A 16,659-nucleotide genomic window follows, 5' to 3' on the forward strand; every position below is an offset into this window, starting at 1 on the left:
CTTCTCTAGCGGTGATGCCCATTTGAAAACCCCTACCCGTATGCTAGGTTGAGGTCTTTCTTTTCCCAGTGGTTTGTTTATAACTACTGTATTATTATATACACTTGCTTTCCATATGTGCGGTTATAAATGAAGCTGTGATTTGCATTAAGTCTCTGTGTCTTCCTTTCAGTTGTATGTTTCGTGGGACTGGAAATCTAAAGGTATTCAGCATGTAGTGAATCTCTGCTTCATTCTAAGCAACAGGGAAGATATTTTTAGTTAGTAGAGTGTCTGAACCTGGAGTCTGACCCTTAACATGGTTTAGATTTTAGAGCCTTTTTAGATTATTTGAATTTTCATGTTGATTCTGTGAGCTAATTCAACAGGCTTTGAAACTTGCTTCAGAGGAAACACTTTTCGTCTGAACTGTTTCTGCTGATCATATTGCCCTCTGGTGGCAGTTTGAGAACTGTTGGCACAAATGCAAAGCATCTCAAAAATGTTAAGCTCTGTATAAATACACACTAAAGGAGAGGAAGAGGGGGATTTCCAACTACGTTGTTAAGACAAATTACTTGTGGAGTTTTGGTCTTTGGTTGGTTATAGGGCTGTTACTTAGACAATCATCGAGCTTCTCACTGTAATTCGCAGTGATATGAAAAGCAAGTAACAGTGGCGAAGCTTAAAAAATAAAAACGCGTTAACTCAAATGTCCTGTATTCTGTGTAGTCATAAGAAACAGGATGTATAATTATATCCTCAAACATAATTTTCTAACTCTTATACAAACCATTTTTCCTACTTGTTTGCCTTATTTTAACAGAGACTAAGCATGGAAGCAAGAACGGAAAGAAAGAAGGCCTCTCTGGAAGCTCATTTTTCACCTGGTTTATGGTAATAGCTTTGCTGGGAGTTTGGACATCAGTAGCAGTTGTCTGGTTTGAACTTGTAGATTATGAAGAAGTTCTAGGTAAGAATTTTAAATCTTAAGATGCTTGCAATAATTATTATGATATGCATTAAAGGGAGGCCACTTTAAATTTCTAGAGAGCCGATTTGACTACTGCAGTGTTTGCAAATGACCTACATGGTAAGAATAGACAACATAGTTCAAAAAGTACATTTTAATGCTGAACTCTATTATGATGTTAAAATGGGATTCTCATAAGACTGAAAAAGGTTATTAACATACTGCATTTATTAAAGAATTGAAGAAATGTCTAAGGATAGATCTGGATTTCTTTGTAACGTATACTGTAGTTCATTTGAAATGTCAGGTAAATATGTTTCAATTAAATTGTTTCAATTTAAGCTTTCAGAAACTTGCAGCAATGGTTGAAGGTGGGCAGCTGATGTTACAACTCCTCTAATGGACTGTGTTGCCTATAGAGTCAGGACAACTAACCAGTTGTCCTCTCATGAATGACGTGTTGAATGACCTCAGTGTTAAGCTTATAACAGTGATAATTGTATCTTAATACAACAATGTTAAAATAGTATTGTTAATATAATATCTAAGGGTGAAAATTAATATCTCAAATTTCAAGGTATATGTCCATAGGAAGAGCTATTGTCCCTAATGTTGTAGGATCCAACAAGCACTTTTGCAACTGCTGGTTTACAAGCTTTATAAATCTATTGGTACCATGCTTTTTTGATCTGGACTGATTTTAAGAGGAACTTCGGGTTTGAAACTTAATTGGGTCTAGTGATGCAAATAATGGTTTCTATATTTTTACCATGCATGCAGCCAAAGCAAAGGATTTCCGTTATAACTTGTCAGAGGTTCTGCAAGGTAGGATATTAGAGAAATAAGCTTGCTTTACAGTCCCTTGGCTAAGAATTTTGGTTTACTTATGGTTTTTTTATTTTTTAGAGAATTACTATTCTACGACATGAAACTCAGTCATTTCTCATCTGTTTCATTCTCCATGGTTTTGAAGATGATACAATTCTTTTTATTTCTAGAGAATTACATTTATTCCACCAGTCTGTCATGTTTAACCATAAACCAATAAAGATACTTTCTAATTGGTTCTTTCTGTACAATGCAGATGGCCTTATTTTTGTCTATTCTAGACCTAAGTGTGAACTAAGTACTGTATTTCATTTATTTTAACAACAATCAAGTTCTGCCTCCATTTAGAGAATGACCAGTGTAATAATAAACTGTCAAACTATAAGGACTTAGAGTTCTTATGCAAACAGTGTGCAGAGTTTCAATCCTATTAAAAGTTATGGCTGAATTTTATCAAAACTAATTAGATAGCTCGGTGATCCTAGGATGCTTCTAATCCTGGATACCACGATTCTATGCTAAAAATTCTTTTTTAATAGAAACTGGGTTCTCCTTTTGCATATACTTAGTGCTGGTAGAGCTGCAGTTTCAAAAATAAAGGTGAGAAGTCTGATGTATTAGTCACTTATAAAAGGATGGACAACTTTTTTGTCTGCAGTGAATGTTATATAGTTGTTGATAAAAATTATGACTGTTTTTCCTTTGTCCAGAAGGTAGGTTGCTTACCTTCTATTGACTTAGCACTAAAAATTATATACTTATTTTTTCTGAGAATTTAGAATGGCAAGAAGCATATATTCAGTAAACAAATGGTGATTATTTGATTAATTCTTGGTTTATTATTTCTTTTCTCTCAAACATGTTGAATGTTCCTTGTGAACTTAAATTTTGTTCTGAGAAAAACGCATTCACGTAAAGCACATCACATAATTACAGATTAGTTTTAAATCTGTGAGCACCAAAACAAATGTATGGGAAAAAAAAGACTAACTTGTGTTCAGTCAAAGTCTAGGAAATGCAGAAAGGAACTTAAAATATTTGTAATATTTTGCAGGAAATTTAAAATGTGGTTAAGAGTGCAGTTAAATCATTTAAAAAAATAATAAAATATGGTTACAACCTAGCATTGACAGTCAAGTATTGCACATTGAAATCACTGTGCTGGAAACAAACTGCTGAAACCCTAATTCTCTCTTCTTCCTCTTTGAATTTCTAGGCAAGCTTGGGATATATGATGCTGATGGAGACGGAGATTTTGATGTGGAAGATGCTAAAGTATTGCTAGGCAAGTACAAACACAGGTGGAATAATCTATATAATTCAGTTGTCATATTGATGTTTGATTTTTGTTTAATGTCAAAAGAATATTTCTGGTTTTGCCTAATTGGAGAACTTAAATGGATTTAATTGTGGTGTGGTTTTTTCCTAATGCAATTTGTAGGATTGTGTGTGCAACTTGTTGTAGCAAGTTGTGTTCTTTTTCTCCTGATATAGCAATGTAAGTGGAAAGCATTTAATTATTTACAGTGTGACTTTGAAGTTAGGTGGCAGACTGCTGCTGCTGCATTGACTATTGAAAGATGGTTGTTATTCTTAATAAATTTATCAGTTGCAGGTCTTAAGGTGCTTCAAGAGTTAAAACATTGTTTATGTTAACATGTTAAGCCAGGTCCATTTTAAAATTACTTCCAAAAAAGGGCTTTGTACTTCTTAGATGACTGTTTGTTTAGCATATTTTTGTACTGCCTTTCCTCTGTTCTTGAGTTCTCCACAAGTTTTTTTTCTTTGCCCTTCAGAAAATCCTACATGACATGGATCTTTCTTCTTTTACATTGAAACACTCGTCTTAGGCTTCTGTTCCTTGTAGTTTGAAAGAATGTCTTTCTGCTTGCTGTGTATCTTCAAAGAGAGATTTCAGTCACTAGACATGCTTTGTGATAGTGCCCTTCTAACTACATCTTATAGCAGTTAAAGCACTACCATCTTCAGCTTCACAATCAAGCACTGGATAGATACTTCTTACATACCCAATGTCAGAAAGTTTACTTTGATTTGTTCAAATGTAAACCTGTTCTGAGCACACAAACCTAGCAAGTTAAACAAAAGGGCAAAGTGGAATGCCTCAAACTAGGCAAAGTTATCAATAGTATATTAGGATGCTTGCTATTTGAAACTCATGCTCCATAAAAATCAGTTTATCGTAAGTTCATTTCCCCCCCGCTTATGTTTGCAGAAATAAGCAAGTCTTTTGGGGGGGTTCATTTCTTTAAGGGATTAAACAAAACCCATGCAATCAAAATTGCTGAACCAGTTTGCAATGGTGTGAACGTGAGAGGCACTCCAAAGAATCTCCACTGCTCTGAATGACTTCAGAGCTACAAATTGGGTGTTAATTGTAAATGGTGAATAAGATAACACTTTGTATAGTTATAATCCTAATTTTTCTCTGTCTGTTATGTAGTGTATAGAAAGTGGATATCAATCTTTTGTGGGTCGTATTAGTTGGATTCAGATTGCCAAGGTGGTAGCCGGAAACGTGCTGCTGCGTTGTTACTTCTCTGTTTTATGCAACTTGATATAGCTGGGAATTCTGCCAGTACATGACAGTGTTTCTATTATAAGCTTGTCTTATCACACATTTAAACCTTAGCCTTCAAATGTGACATTAAAAGGTCACAGATCAAAAGTTATTTTTATTATTTTTGAATGCTTGCTTAGAAATATGATTTCATCTAACTTAAGTTTAAGAATATTTTCTGCAGTATAAAGGAAATGGTAAATTTTGAACAGTTACATCACATAAAAATTATGAATATAAAAATATATTTTTTCTAATAACTAGCAAATAATATTGTTAACTAAAGTTCCCAGTAAATTGTGCTTGTTTGTATTTAATATTTAATATGAGCTCAAAAATGAACACCACTGTGCAGACTAAAATTATTTCATTGTTGCAGAAACTGGAAGACTAGATTTCCCTCTTGAGGAATTTCTCTTCCAGAATTAAGTCTTTGTAGTAAACAAAACCATATAGTAAACCTATATTCAACTGCATTAGGGTAACTTTCTAAATATTGAATGCATAGCTACTTTTATATTTTATTTGTGAGGATTTTGTTAGTAAATATGCTGTGTTTGAAGACTTGTTACTTTCTAGGATTTTTTGCTGGGTCAGACTACCATAACAGCAAGTAGTTTCTCTGCTAATTTAATATTGACTTAAAAAGAAGATACTACTGTTTGATGTTTAATGCTAGGAAGCCATATGCTTTTTTCTTTTCTGTTCTTTAGTTATTATTAAACTGCTGTATATTGAAATTGTGACATGTACAGTGGTTTAATGTGGTCCACTTCCATAATCTTTAGGTTTTGTTACAAATTTAAAGAATTAATTTGCATATTAACAATAAATATATTTTTAAGTTAATTTAATTTTGATAAATGCTTTTAACAGCATGAGTTTATTTTATATTTCAAAGAATGGTTTAGTAGCTAACTTAGTTGTTTTCTGTACTACCTGGACACATCAAAATAAAAATTAAATGTTAATTCTTCTATTTCTTGTATATATAAGGTATGATAGGGTCTATTCCTTTTATTTTTTGAAATCAGAGGAGGTTTGATGATTTTTAATTTTTTTTCACAGATATTGGTGAGGTTCTGTTTACTGAATTCCTTTTGGTAATAGGAAGGGAGGCTTCTTAATCTGCTCCTTTGAGGGCTGCTGTTACAGTAATTCTCTTCCCACGTTTTGTCCACTTCACTTTGTTCTTTGAACGAAGTTATTCTTTTCAGGAGGAGTGTTACACCTCTGTACTTGCTTCAGCTCAGTACAGAGAAACAGTGACTTTAGTAGTATTACAAAAAATGCATTATAGGGAATACCAATGTCTTTTGTAATAGAATTTTTGGAGCTGAGCCTTTTTTTTTTATGCTTAAGTGCTTTTTAACAAGCAACAATATCCTGAGAAATTCTACTTAAATGGCTACAGTAGTTAGTACAGTTTTGGAACAGCAGCTATGGAAAGTCATCAATATATTGTTCTTGTGCATTTAGTTCAGAGTAGTCTGGCTATGCAGAAAACAGAGAGGGGGGAAGCCTAGTGTACCAGCAAACAAAAACAGTAGAATCCAAGCTTCTGTAAACCAACTTTTTTTTTCCCTGGTTGACCTATAGTAGAAAAAGATGTTTGCAAGCAGTCGTACAAAGATTGCACGTTCTGAAAATCTGTGTTGAGATAATAGGAGTTAAAGAATGCTTTCGTATGATTCATACTCTTCTCTATTTTTCTCACATTCTACTGTGTCACTTTCAAATACTAAAAGCTTGCATATGCTCATACTCATAAATGTTTGCAGGAGAAGAAAGGTTTTGTCTTGTTAAACGAATGTGGGCAAGCCCTCCACCCCATTGGTTGTGGTAATGCTGTTGAATAGATAACAATTTTGACTCCTTCGATAACTGTTTGATTTAAATTGTAAAGTTTAATTACTTTATTTCAAGAAAAGTCTGTTTCCTGAGAGTCACTGATTTAGCATGGTATGGCTGCCTGATTGGGCAGTTCCATTTTTGTCACCATTTTCAGGCACTTCTGACCATGCTTATGTGTGTTCTTCAGTACTTGAAGTTTACTTTGAAAAGGAGTTCTTCTAGATTATGTGGATGAATGAAGACCAAAAATAGTTTGAGTATTTTTTTTATTTTAACTCTTTCTAAGAAATAAAAAAAGATAAATATATGAAATAACGTTTCTTTCTGTAACTCAGGCTGGAGTGTCTTTGGTTTTGTTACTCTTGGATTCAAAGGCCATTATCTTGGATAGTTTTTGTAAAGAGTTGCAAAGAAAGGTTTTGGAGTCTTGTTTTTTGGTGGTTTTTTTATGGTAAAGACTATATGATGTATTTTTCCAGTTTCTATGGTTCCCTTTGGTGTCCTAATGTTTTCAAAGAAAATATGCTGTGGTGCTTGTTGTTATATTTTATAAAGACAATTGCCCAAGAGTCTCATTCTTGACTTAGTGCAAGAACAGGGGAATCTAGATGGTTCTTTACATGCTAACAGAAATGGTACCTAAAGCCTGGGGTCTTTTGTGAGGGGTGTTTTGTTTTGATTTGCGGTTTGTTGGGTTTTTTTAATGCCAGATTCTGACAGAAAAGAATGGTACAAATATTTCTAATTCTGTGTTTATAACTTAGTCGGGGGTGGTTTTGGTGGGGTTTTTTAAGATTCCAGTTTCCATTTTTAAATTGAGATTATATTCTGCAGTAAATATACTTACTTTGATTTATGTCTTTACATCTTGCTTGGTCCAAATTTTGAAAACAAATTAGAATAACTGACTACCGTGCATAAAGTTAAGTCTATAAAATTTAATTTTTATAGAACTAAGCCATGGAAGAAGTTGGAGAGGGATATTTATAATACCTTGATTGCGTCCTGGATTCAATCTGTCATTTTTAAACCTTGGGGCTATCCAGTGAAAAATTAAAGAGAATGGCTGGTCACTCAAGTAAAGGTTCTGGACATCCAGGTACAAGGATGTGGAACATCATGGACTTGGAAGTTTCCTCAGAATTATCATTGATACTTTCACTATGTGCTGTAAGAAAAACATGTTGAAATGTATTAAATGTCTCTGCCATGAACTCCTCTACCTTGACTGTTTCATTAACCTGCACCTAATATTGCTTTTGTAGTCTGCATGTGCAACATGTTCACTTAATTTTATGTCTCAACAATCTGTCTTCACCCTTAGCCCACTTTTCTGCTTCTCTTTCCAACACAAACGAAGGTTTGTTCTGGTTAGAAGTGGGGGAAATTCCTCCCTCTCTTGCTTTAAAGCTCGGCAATAATTGACATTTGTCATTGCTTGGTCATTCTGTTGTACTTTTCCCAGAATGGAAAAGCTGAAATATTATTTAGTAATAACTGTAAAACAGTGGATTTTAGAAAAAAAATGGGGGAGGGGAAAGCATTAGTCGTGCCTTATTTGTATTTTGCAAACACTAATTAGATCAGTGGGTCTTGTAGCCCAAGGTAGCAACTCCTGGTATCAGAGAGTTTAGAAGTGACGAGCTCTTTGTTCACTGCTCTGACCATCTCTACTTCAGCTGTCATTAGCCTGCTTTAGATTTTCTATGTAACAATACCCACGTCCTTTATATTGGATACTTATTTGTTTTTATCTAGTGTTCTGTATATCCTCAGGTTTGGAATTAATTCCTGAGGATCAATTATATCATTTAGAATACATATCGTAGAAAAAAAATGATTGAGAACATGTTAAAAAACCCAAACAAGCAAGCAAACTGCAAAACAACCCTCCCCCCCCCACCCCCGCAGCCCCCCAGCAATTAGTCCTCACTTCTAAGCAAAATCAAAATTCTGCATGGTAGAATAAATGTTATCCTTAACAGTATGTCTGTGGCGAGTTTGTTTAAATACAGTTTGCTTTTAAATGTTATTTTCAGCTATCAGTTGCAAGCTCTCAAATTTAAACATGATGATTCTTTTTAAAAAAAAAAAAAAGGCAAATTGGATGATTTTCACTATCGGAGGATTACTTTTAAGGAATTGTCTAAAGGTAAATGCCATGGCAAGAAAACTGAATATTAGTGGACTTGGGCTTGGGAATAGGAAGAAGGGAAAGCAAAGCTGCCACCTTTTTTTAAGATGTTGGCATAATATCGTGCATGTTTATTGTCCAAATTATAGTCTGTACTTGGAAAGATTCAACTTTCTTAACATCTTTCTATTTCCTGATTAGCATTCCTGTAAAGACTGCTGTCTGTGACATGTCTTTCACAGATCCTCCTTTTACAGTTTCCTTTTTCCACCTAACTGCTGTCTCTTTTTTTTTTTTCCTTCCCTCTCTCTCTCTCTTTCCTCTATTCTTGTGTAGGCCTGACCAAAGATGGCAGTAATGAAAATATTGATTCCCTTGAGGAAGTCCTTAATATTTTAGCAGAGGAAAGCTCTGATTGGTTTTATGGCTTTCTCTCATTTCTCTATGATGTATTGACTCCTTTTGAAATACTAGAAGAAGAAGAGAGTGAAGCTGCAGATGATGTTGATGGTACGTCACAGAATGAAGGGGTTCAGGGAAAAAAGACTTGTGTTATTTTGGATTTGCAGAACCAGTGACTGAGAGACTAATTTGATTGGCTTTCGAAAATGTCCATGAAATCATCAGTGTTAATATAACAGGAATTGATGGCATTGAGGGGAAACTCCCAAATGGACGCTATAAAGATTGAACTAAAGTCAGCCATGCAATGTAGTTTCACTAGTTGAAAGCCTTTCAATGAATTTTCCATTTTTGTGCCAGGATGACAAATACTACACAGTTGTGTAAATATGTAGAATAAAGCATGTATCTGCGGTTGTGTAGTTGGTTTCTGTATGTGCTTCAATTTGTGCATTTTGTGCACAAAGCTTACAAAGCCAAGTGTAATAACTTCTACTGTTAACATTATAACATTTGTCTTTCTAGCAAACCTTAACTGAAGCATTTTGTAACAGCTTTGATTGTAACATATTCTAGCATGACTGCATTATGTAAATACATATTTATATGTTAATCCTCAATATACACATGACAATGATAATTCTCTTGTGAAATATAATTTTAATAAATAATTTATTTTGTGATTCATTGATTGCTCAGATAGATTCTTTTTACCTGTTCAAATAAAAGCACTTCATTTAAAAGTGCTTGAAATTTTTACCGAAACCTTTATTTCTAAGTTAGCTAACATCTGTTGTATTGAGAACATCCGATGTCATTATATGGTTTATTCCCACTGATTTGTCTGTTTTGAAACTGAGTTTTCAGTCATTTTTTTAATATAACAATCACACCACAAGGGCTGTTCTAAATTTGTTTGTGGTTTAAGGTGGGCCTTTTATGGAAGTGGGAAGCTGTGATTATGTATTTCTAATGTAATACTGAATATATTAAAGACTAATTGGAAATTAGAATTTAATGTCTTCTATTGCTTACTAAATTCAAGAACTTACATGCAGTTTTGCAAATTTTAATCTTTTTCCTGCGAAACTCTTCTATGACAGTTGTTCCCAAAATATTTTTCATGTATGTGAATTCTGTCTGCTATCATAAAGTTATTGGTATAGAAAGGGGAGTTTATGATTGTGTTCTGCAGTTTGTATCAGGTACTAAAAGCTGAAACTGAGCTGTCATTTTAATACATGAATAGTGCACTCAAGCAGATTATTATTAAAATTATATGACATTGTTTATTGTGATATCTGCTATGCTTAAGTTTGTGTCAGTTTCCCATGTAAAGTTTATACTCAAGTTTTAACACTAGGGGATGCAGGCTGAAATTGTAGTGTGTTTTTTAGATTAAATTAGTTTTAACTTGCTTTGGCATGGCAGTTTTAAAGCAATTTAACATGCCTGTTTTAAAAAAACCTTCATTAAATCATCCAACTCAGGGTTCTACTCAATCTTTAAAAAGTAATAAAAAAGAAAAAGTGTTAATGTTAAGCAAGTGAAGTGGTTAAAAAGAAAAAAATGTTGACATGTTACTACTGCTGCTTAAGATCTACAAGTGAAATAGAGCCACAAGAACATTAGTCACATTTTCTTCCAAATATTTGAGGATTAGGATATAAGAAAGTCAATAACATGTAAATCTAATGGTTTTTAGGATGAGATAAATGAAGTAAATAAATAAAACAAAAAACCCACCACAACAAAAACCCGACAAACCTGTACATTATGAAAATAAATGCTAGTGGATCTGTGGAATATTATTGAGAAGTTTCTTTGCAGGTGGAAGAGACTTGCAAACTATCTGAGATGCAGGAAAAGTTGGTTTGTTTTGTTTGGGTTTTTTTTTCCCTTTTAATTTTAGAAGCAGATTTGAATTAGAAATAAGAGTTTCATCATTATTGTGGGATAATATCTCTCAATTTGAATTAGGAAAATTGTCATGGAACATTGAATTCTATTGTAGATGCTTCAGTAATGGAACTAGATAGCCAAAAAGAGGAGGAAAACATCTGCTGTGAGAATTCTGTATCATGAAGTTTATAACAAATATTTAAAATACACATTGATAATCTGATGAAGTTTCAAGTGAAATGGAGATAAATAGATTGCTTTAACCATGAGAAAGCTGCAGGCACTGAAATAGGGAATGGTTACATCAGTAAAAGTAAATTAGTTTAACTTGGGCTAATGAGATGAAATGCAGGCCAAGAAAGTTCTGGTTTGATATTGTGGAAGTTCCTTGTTGATTTTCTTAAGTGTGTGGAATTCTACTCAAGAGCATTTATAGTGGGAATAAAGAACTTGTAGGAGAAAAAGAGATGGGTTGAGGGGAGGGCAGGGAAGAGGGAGGAAGGAAGGACCTAGGAGAAATATTATCGGTAAATAACTTCATAGAATGTATAGTTTCCAGAATATAATTTTGGGGTTTTTTTTCAGAAGTGTTCCCTCTTGCCTGGTGGTGTTCCTGTTGAAACTCTCACTAGTGGTGAGCAGAGCTGTCAAAGCGCTCCTCAAGTTTGAGATAGAAGAGTTTGATTTTAATGAGTTGCATTAATTGTTGTGATTGCAAGCAGGACTTGGCTAGTAAGGGTGGTAAGAAGATTTAGATGAATCTTCAGTTATATCAGCATGGCAGTCTTAAAAAAAAAAACAACATACCCAACAACAAAAAAACACCCACAAACAAAAAAACCCCCACCAAAACAAAAAAAAAAAAAACCAACAAAAAAAACCCCACCAAACAAAACCAAAACATTTTAACAGCAAAAAAGTTAAGCTGAGTATGATATGCAAATTAGCAAGGGACACTGAACTGTGTCTCATCTCTTGCTTCTGAGTCCACAAAGTGTTTGAAATTAATTGAGGAGACTGAAACCTACATTTACAGTTTGATTTGTGATGACTATCGGTTATATAAAATATAGTCAGTATATTAATGTTTTTAAAGAAGTCCAGACAACCTTTACAGTAGTTTTAAACTGTAGGTAGGAAGCTGTAGCAGCTTTGCCTTCTAATATTATTTTAGAATAATTATTTTAGAAGGCAAAGCTGCTTTCTACCTACAGTTTTTGGTTTGAGAATTTGAAATAGGAGCAAATTAGTAGCAAACAATGTTTTTAATTAGGAAAAATATGTTATTTAAGTGGTAGGAACTTGCTATACTTTGTAGCTAGTAAAGAATGAAAATGTAGTGATTTTATATGAAATTGGACACAGAGCTTTCCTTAGCTACCTTCATATTCCTTACAGGTCACTTATATTAAATTTTACAGAGCTCCAGAAGTAGATGTCTGTGACTAAAGTTGTAGTCTTACAGTTTGGCCAGCATTTTTAGAAATATGTGGGATGTTTTGCTTTGGCATTTTCTCACGTTGGTAAATGTTTATTTTAACTGCCAGTCTTCAGCAGAAGTTTACGACCTTCAAACAAAATACTGCATTAACCTTTGTAACATAAGCTCTTGCTTGCTTTGTTGTGATACTAATGTAAAGAAATTGTAGGGAGGGGGAAGAACTTAGTACCTGTATATCTAGAAGAACATATGGAAGGTTTGAACCCCAGATTTCTGTGACCACCTTCAACAACATTTAATTTGAAAGTAAGACACTGTTTTATATGGGGAGGGAGGAGGAATCACAATGCACATAATATATAGAATAACTTAGATTTGAATAGAATAAACAGAAAATTGTTTGCTTATCTGTTGAAATTTTTATTGTAACAACTTTTTGCCAGTACTCTCTTTTCCTCAAAAAATGAGCTTTTTTGAGACCATGTTCACTCTTTCACTCTCAAAATTAGTTTCAAGGTCAGCAAAGAAAACTTAACCACCTATGGTTCTCATTGTATGGTAATTTTGCATTATTAGTCAGTCTTCATTGACTGGCTTTAGGAGAAGTTGAATTTTTATGACAGTTACTCATTTAGGGTATAGTTGGATGGAAGGGTAGAAGAAGAATGCATTGAAGCATTAGGAGGGATTTTGTTTTGTTTCATTTCATGGTCAGATTCAGGAAGGGAACCACTTATATTGTAAACATGATTTGATTAGTGTTTGAGAGCCGAGGAAAGCTGTTGCGTGCAGTTCAGTCATTTTGGGCAGATGAATCCTATTTTCACTATTTGGTTGCCATCAGTTAAGCAGCTATCGTAATGATGACACAGCAGCATGAAATACATTAAATGCTATCTGGTTTATAGTCAGTTAGGATGGATTCCTCAAGATGATGCTAATAAAGACAAGACTTGCTTGTTGGCTTCTTCTATGTTCTCATACAAGATGCAACATACACATCTGTGACCTCAGAAAAGAAAATGCTTTTGGCCCCGTGTGTCTAATTTGAATTTTTCTTCTAATTTTAGAATTAAATAAGTGATTAAATAAGCAAGAGATATTAAAGCACCTTACTGAGAATGTATTGAGGGTAATTTAAATTTTTTATGTTAGTTGTATGAATTAAAGAAGCTCTCTTGCATATGGGAGAGTTACAGGCTTTGGTATGCCCAGCAATCTGCATACAGGTAATGAGTTCAGTTTAAGGTAAGTGGGTGCTAGCCTTCTGTGAGTGAGCTATTTTGTTTAGCAGAAGCCCTTGTGTATTCAATGTAGGTTATTATAAATGCAAACCAATAGCAGTAATCATGTGCAGGTGCATATGCAAACAATAGTAGCCTTTTCTAACTTACAGTTCTGGAGAAGGAAAACAGAAAGGAGAGAAAAAAAGGTTGATAACTGTTTTGGCTTACAGATTTGTATTTTCTTTTTTTAGTTCTGCATTTTTCACGTCTTTTGCTAATTTTCTGTGTGGTGAAGGAGGTTTTTGATGAGACCTCATGAGTTAAGGCAAAAGACTCAACACAAGCTCTAATGTTTAAAGCTTGACACTTTCTGTTCTGTTACCCAGGCTTTGCACAAGTTGCAGAAGGGTAGCAAGTTCTGTCTGTCAGCTGCTTAGAGCTAATCTTGACAGTATGCTTTCTATGGTAAATGTGACGTAGCCTCTTCCTTTTTCACATGTAACTGGATAAGCCACCTTGATTAGCTTATATTTGTTGCATGGTGCTGCAGGTTAAAAACCTCTATGGTGGTAGATGTTGTGGTAAATTGATTAATAGTAATTTTTTCATGTGGCAAAGCCTTTTGTTATAGCAAGGTTATTAAAGTTTTCAGTATTATTAAATAAATAATATAAAATTTGCATATGCAAGAATAAACTTCAGGTTTCTCAATATATTGTTAAATATGAGTATGTTATCTGTCAACACCTGTGAAACTGCTCAAAAAGACCGAGTGCTTTGTGTTATCTATTAATTTTGTTTTGCAATCCTTATCTTTCTGAATAAAAAGAGTATTCATATATTTTTCTTTTGATGTTGAAATTCTAAAGCTGTGCTCTCACTTGGGAGTTCTTTTCATGGAGGTTGTTCTTGAGGATTTTTGTGAGGAAAAATAGTGGAAATGGCTGGATTTTGTTGCAGAATTGCAATGCTTTGTAACATTCTAAGTTTTAAAGAATCAGTTAAGATACTAAGTTATCTACCATTAAGCATTACATAAAAATAACCACTTTTGACATGAATATTTAATTTTTAGTGTGACTGTTTAAATCAGTTCTTTGGAAAATATTGGAAACCTATCTAGCTGTGTTAACCTTGAAGTCTGCTTTTTAATTCACTGACTCCAATAGCAGCCTTTTTTGACGTTCTGTTATAACCACATGTGGTTATAAAATCTATATTTCTTTTTGTACATTATATTTGGACATTTATAATGTAGCACTGAGTCGAAAAAAAAAAGGAACTTGAAAACTAGCTCGAAAAAAATGTGAAGACGCTTGAATTGGAACTTAGAATGAGTCCACAAGTTCAGTTACATGATTCCTAAAATTCTGAATACTGGTTTTTGTGCTCTAAGGCTATAAGAGCCTAAGTCTTTGCCAGTGAGTTTACTTAGATTTTTATCACATGCCCCAGGACATTGCTGTCTTGGAGAAACAAAGTGTTTTGCACTCAGGCCTTGCTTCAGCTTGTTTGGGGTTCACAAATGAGACTTCCCTATGCCGTAGCGATTGTAGGGACCCAGTCCAGGTGGAAATCAAGATGCAGCAGGATTTCTGTGTTGTGATGATTACATAATATTAAGATTTTGAAATATATTATTCTACATACATTTCCTGTAAGTGGGTCTATTCATAATAAGTTAAACTATGCATGATTTACGGAATTATGTCATGCATTGATAATTTGCTCAGAATCTTAACACTCTTCATTGTGTGAAAGCAGATTGAAACAAATTACTGCATGCCTGAATATTTAACAAGTGAAATATCAATAATCAGTGAACAAGGTATTTTTTAATCTTTCAATGTAGTGCATGTACTTTTACTTTAAAATAATTTCACATATCTGTATGATAATTTTGTGTATACAGGTCTTTGTAAGATTTTCTGGTTTACCTGTCAAGACATGCTTTTAACAGTGTATCTTAAAATATCCAGTAACATTTAATTTTACTATGAAAAGAGGGGAGGAGCTGGAAATTTAAATATGGTTTTGTGCAGCTTTCCGGAGTACCTTTTATTATTTATATTTTCATTCATGCTGTACTATAACAAAGTTGGAGTCTATTCTTCCTTTTATATAAGAAAATTGTTTCCTTATTGTTCCACACACTGCTTAGAAGTAATAAGATTGAATAATTACTTTAGTCAAGGTAGAACTTCAGACTTCAGCAATGATGGTAATCTGTGAGGGAGGAGCTTAAAAAGACTTTCATATCCCAGGTATGAGTTTGTAAGGAAAATGATATAAAAATTGTATTTTTACCTGGCTAACACAGTATGCCCAACAATTCTTAAAAATGTCAATAATACTTTTAAAACATGTAAAATAGGAATTAGATGCAAGTTGATTACAATTACTTTAATGGCTATGTTCTTGAAATTTATGATTTTTTTTATTGTCTAGAATGTGTGTGGGGGGGTATTTTGGTTTGTAAAGAATGAATGTTGAGGTATATTGATGCAGTTTGGACAGTTATTAATTCTTCTCTCAAAACTGAAGCTTGATATTCAGATGTCCAATGTAGGCATAAGCTTTATATGTCTGAATGAGAAGCCTAATATTGAGACGTGGGAATATCTCTTCTAGTTTAGGAAGATTATATATGAGTTTTAAAAATATATTTGCCATAACTTTTCTTAACCTTCTGGTTGGTGTTTGGGTAGCAATGCACATGATTTTTGTGGTTAAGGTAGTTGTGTTGATGAAGTTTAGGTCTTAATCCACAGCAGCATAATGGTGATAATCCAATCTCTTTTTATGATATTAGAAAGATGGGGCTAATTATTATTTGGATTTTGGGGAAGGTTTTTGCCTTCCTGCCTCTTATAGAACTAGGTATAAAGCACGATCAAGATGCTGAATGACCTCAATTTCTGTTAGCTACAATGGGGAAAGAGGGCAGTGCCTGGCTTTGGAGTGTAAGGGTTTGGGGTTTTTTTAATAAAAGTCTTAATAGTCTTAAGTAAAGCAGTAAGTAATTTAACTGAAATGAAATGGCAACTGCTTTTTTGCAATATGAACAATACCTTTGCTAAACCACATATTTTCCATTAGATAAAGAAACAGATCGTAATTCATTGCAAGAAAATGTTCAATTTATATAATGTACAATACATAGGTGCTTGAAGATCTTTTGAGTTAATACGTTTATCAAATATTTATAAAATGGCATAGAAATACAAGTTAGTGGGTTTGAGAGGGAACTGGCACAATACCTAGCAGAGAAATCAGCTGGGATATTGGTCATAATTAAGTGGCATCACACTGTCTGGAGAGAACTGAGCTAGCTCTAAGAAG

General features: G+C 33.7%; 1 protein-coding gene across 13 annotated transcripts in view; it reads left to right on the top strand.

Annotated features, from left to right (window-relative positions):
* Window positions 1–16,659, top strand: part of ASPH (aspartate beta-hydroxylase) — a 112,405-nt gene that overhangs the window by 17,396 nt on the left and 78,350 nt on the right. For 9 of the 13 annotated variants that reach the window (XM_075744003.1, XM_075744013.1, XM_075744005.1 and 6 more), the window contains exons 2-3: window positions 806–952; window positions 2,997–3,065. In XM_075744003.1, the coding sequence (XP_075600118.1) occupies window positions 806–952; window positions 2,997–3,065 (216 nt within the window). Of the gene's footprint in view, window positions 1–805; window positions 953–1,707; window positions 1,778–2,996; window positions 3,066–8,682; window positions 9,059–16,659 lie in introns of those variants that run through there. The other 4 variants (XM_075744011.1, XM_075744012.1, XM_075744014.1 and 1 more) reach the window with 2 other exon arrangements.

This window comes from Balearica regulorum, chromosome 2 (assembly GCF_011004875.1).
Source record: "Balearica regulorum gibbericeps isolate bBalReg1 chromosome 2, bBalReg1.pri, whole genome shotgun sequence".
Classification (NCBI taxonomy): domain Eukaryota; kingdom Metazoa; phylum Chordata; class Aves; order Gruiformes; family Gruidae; genus Balearica; species Balearica regulorum.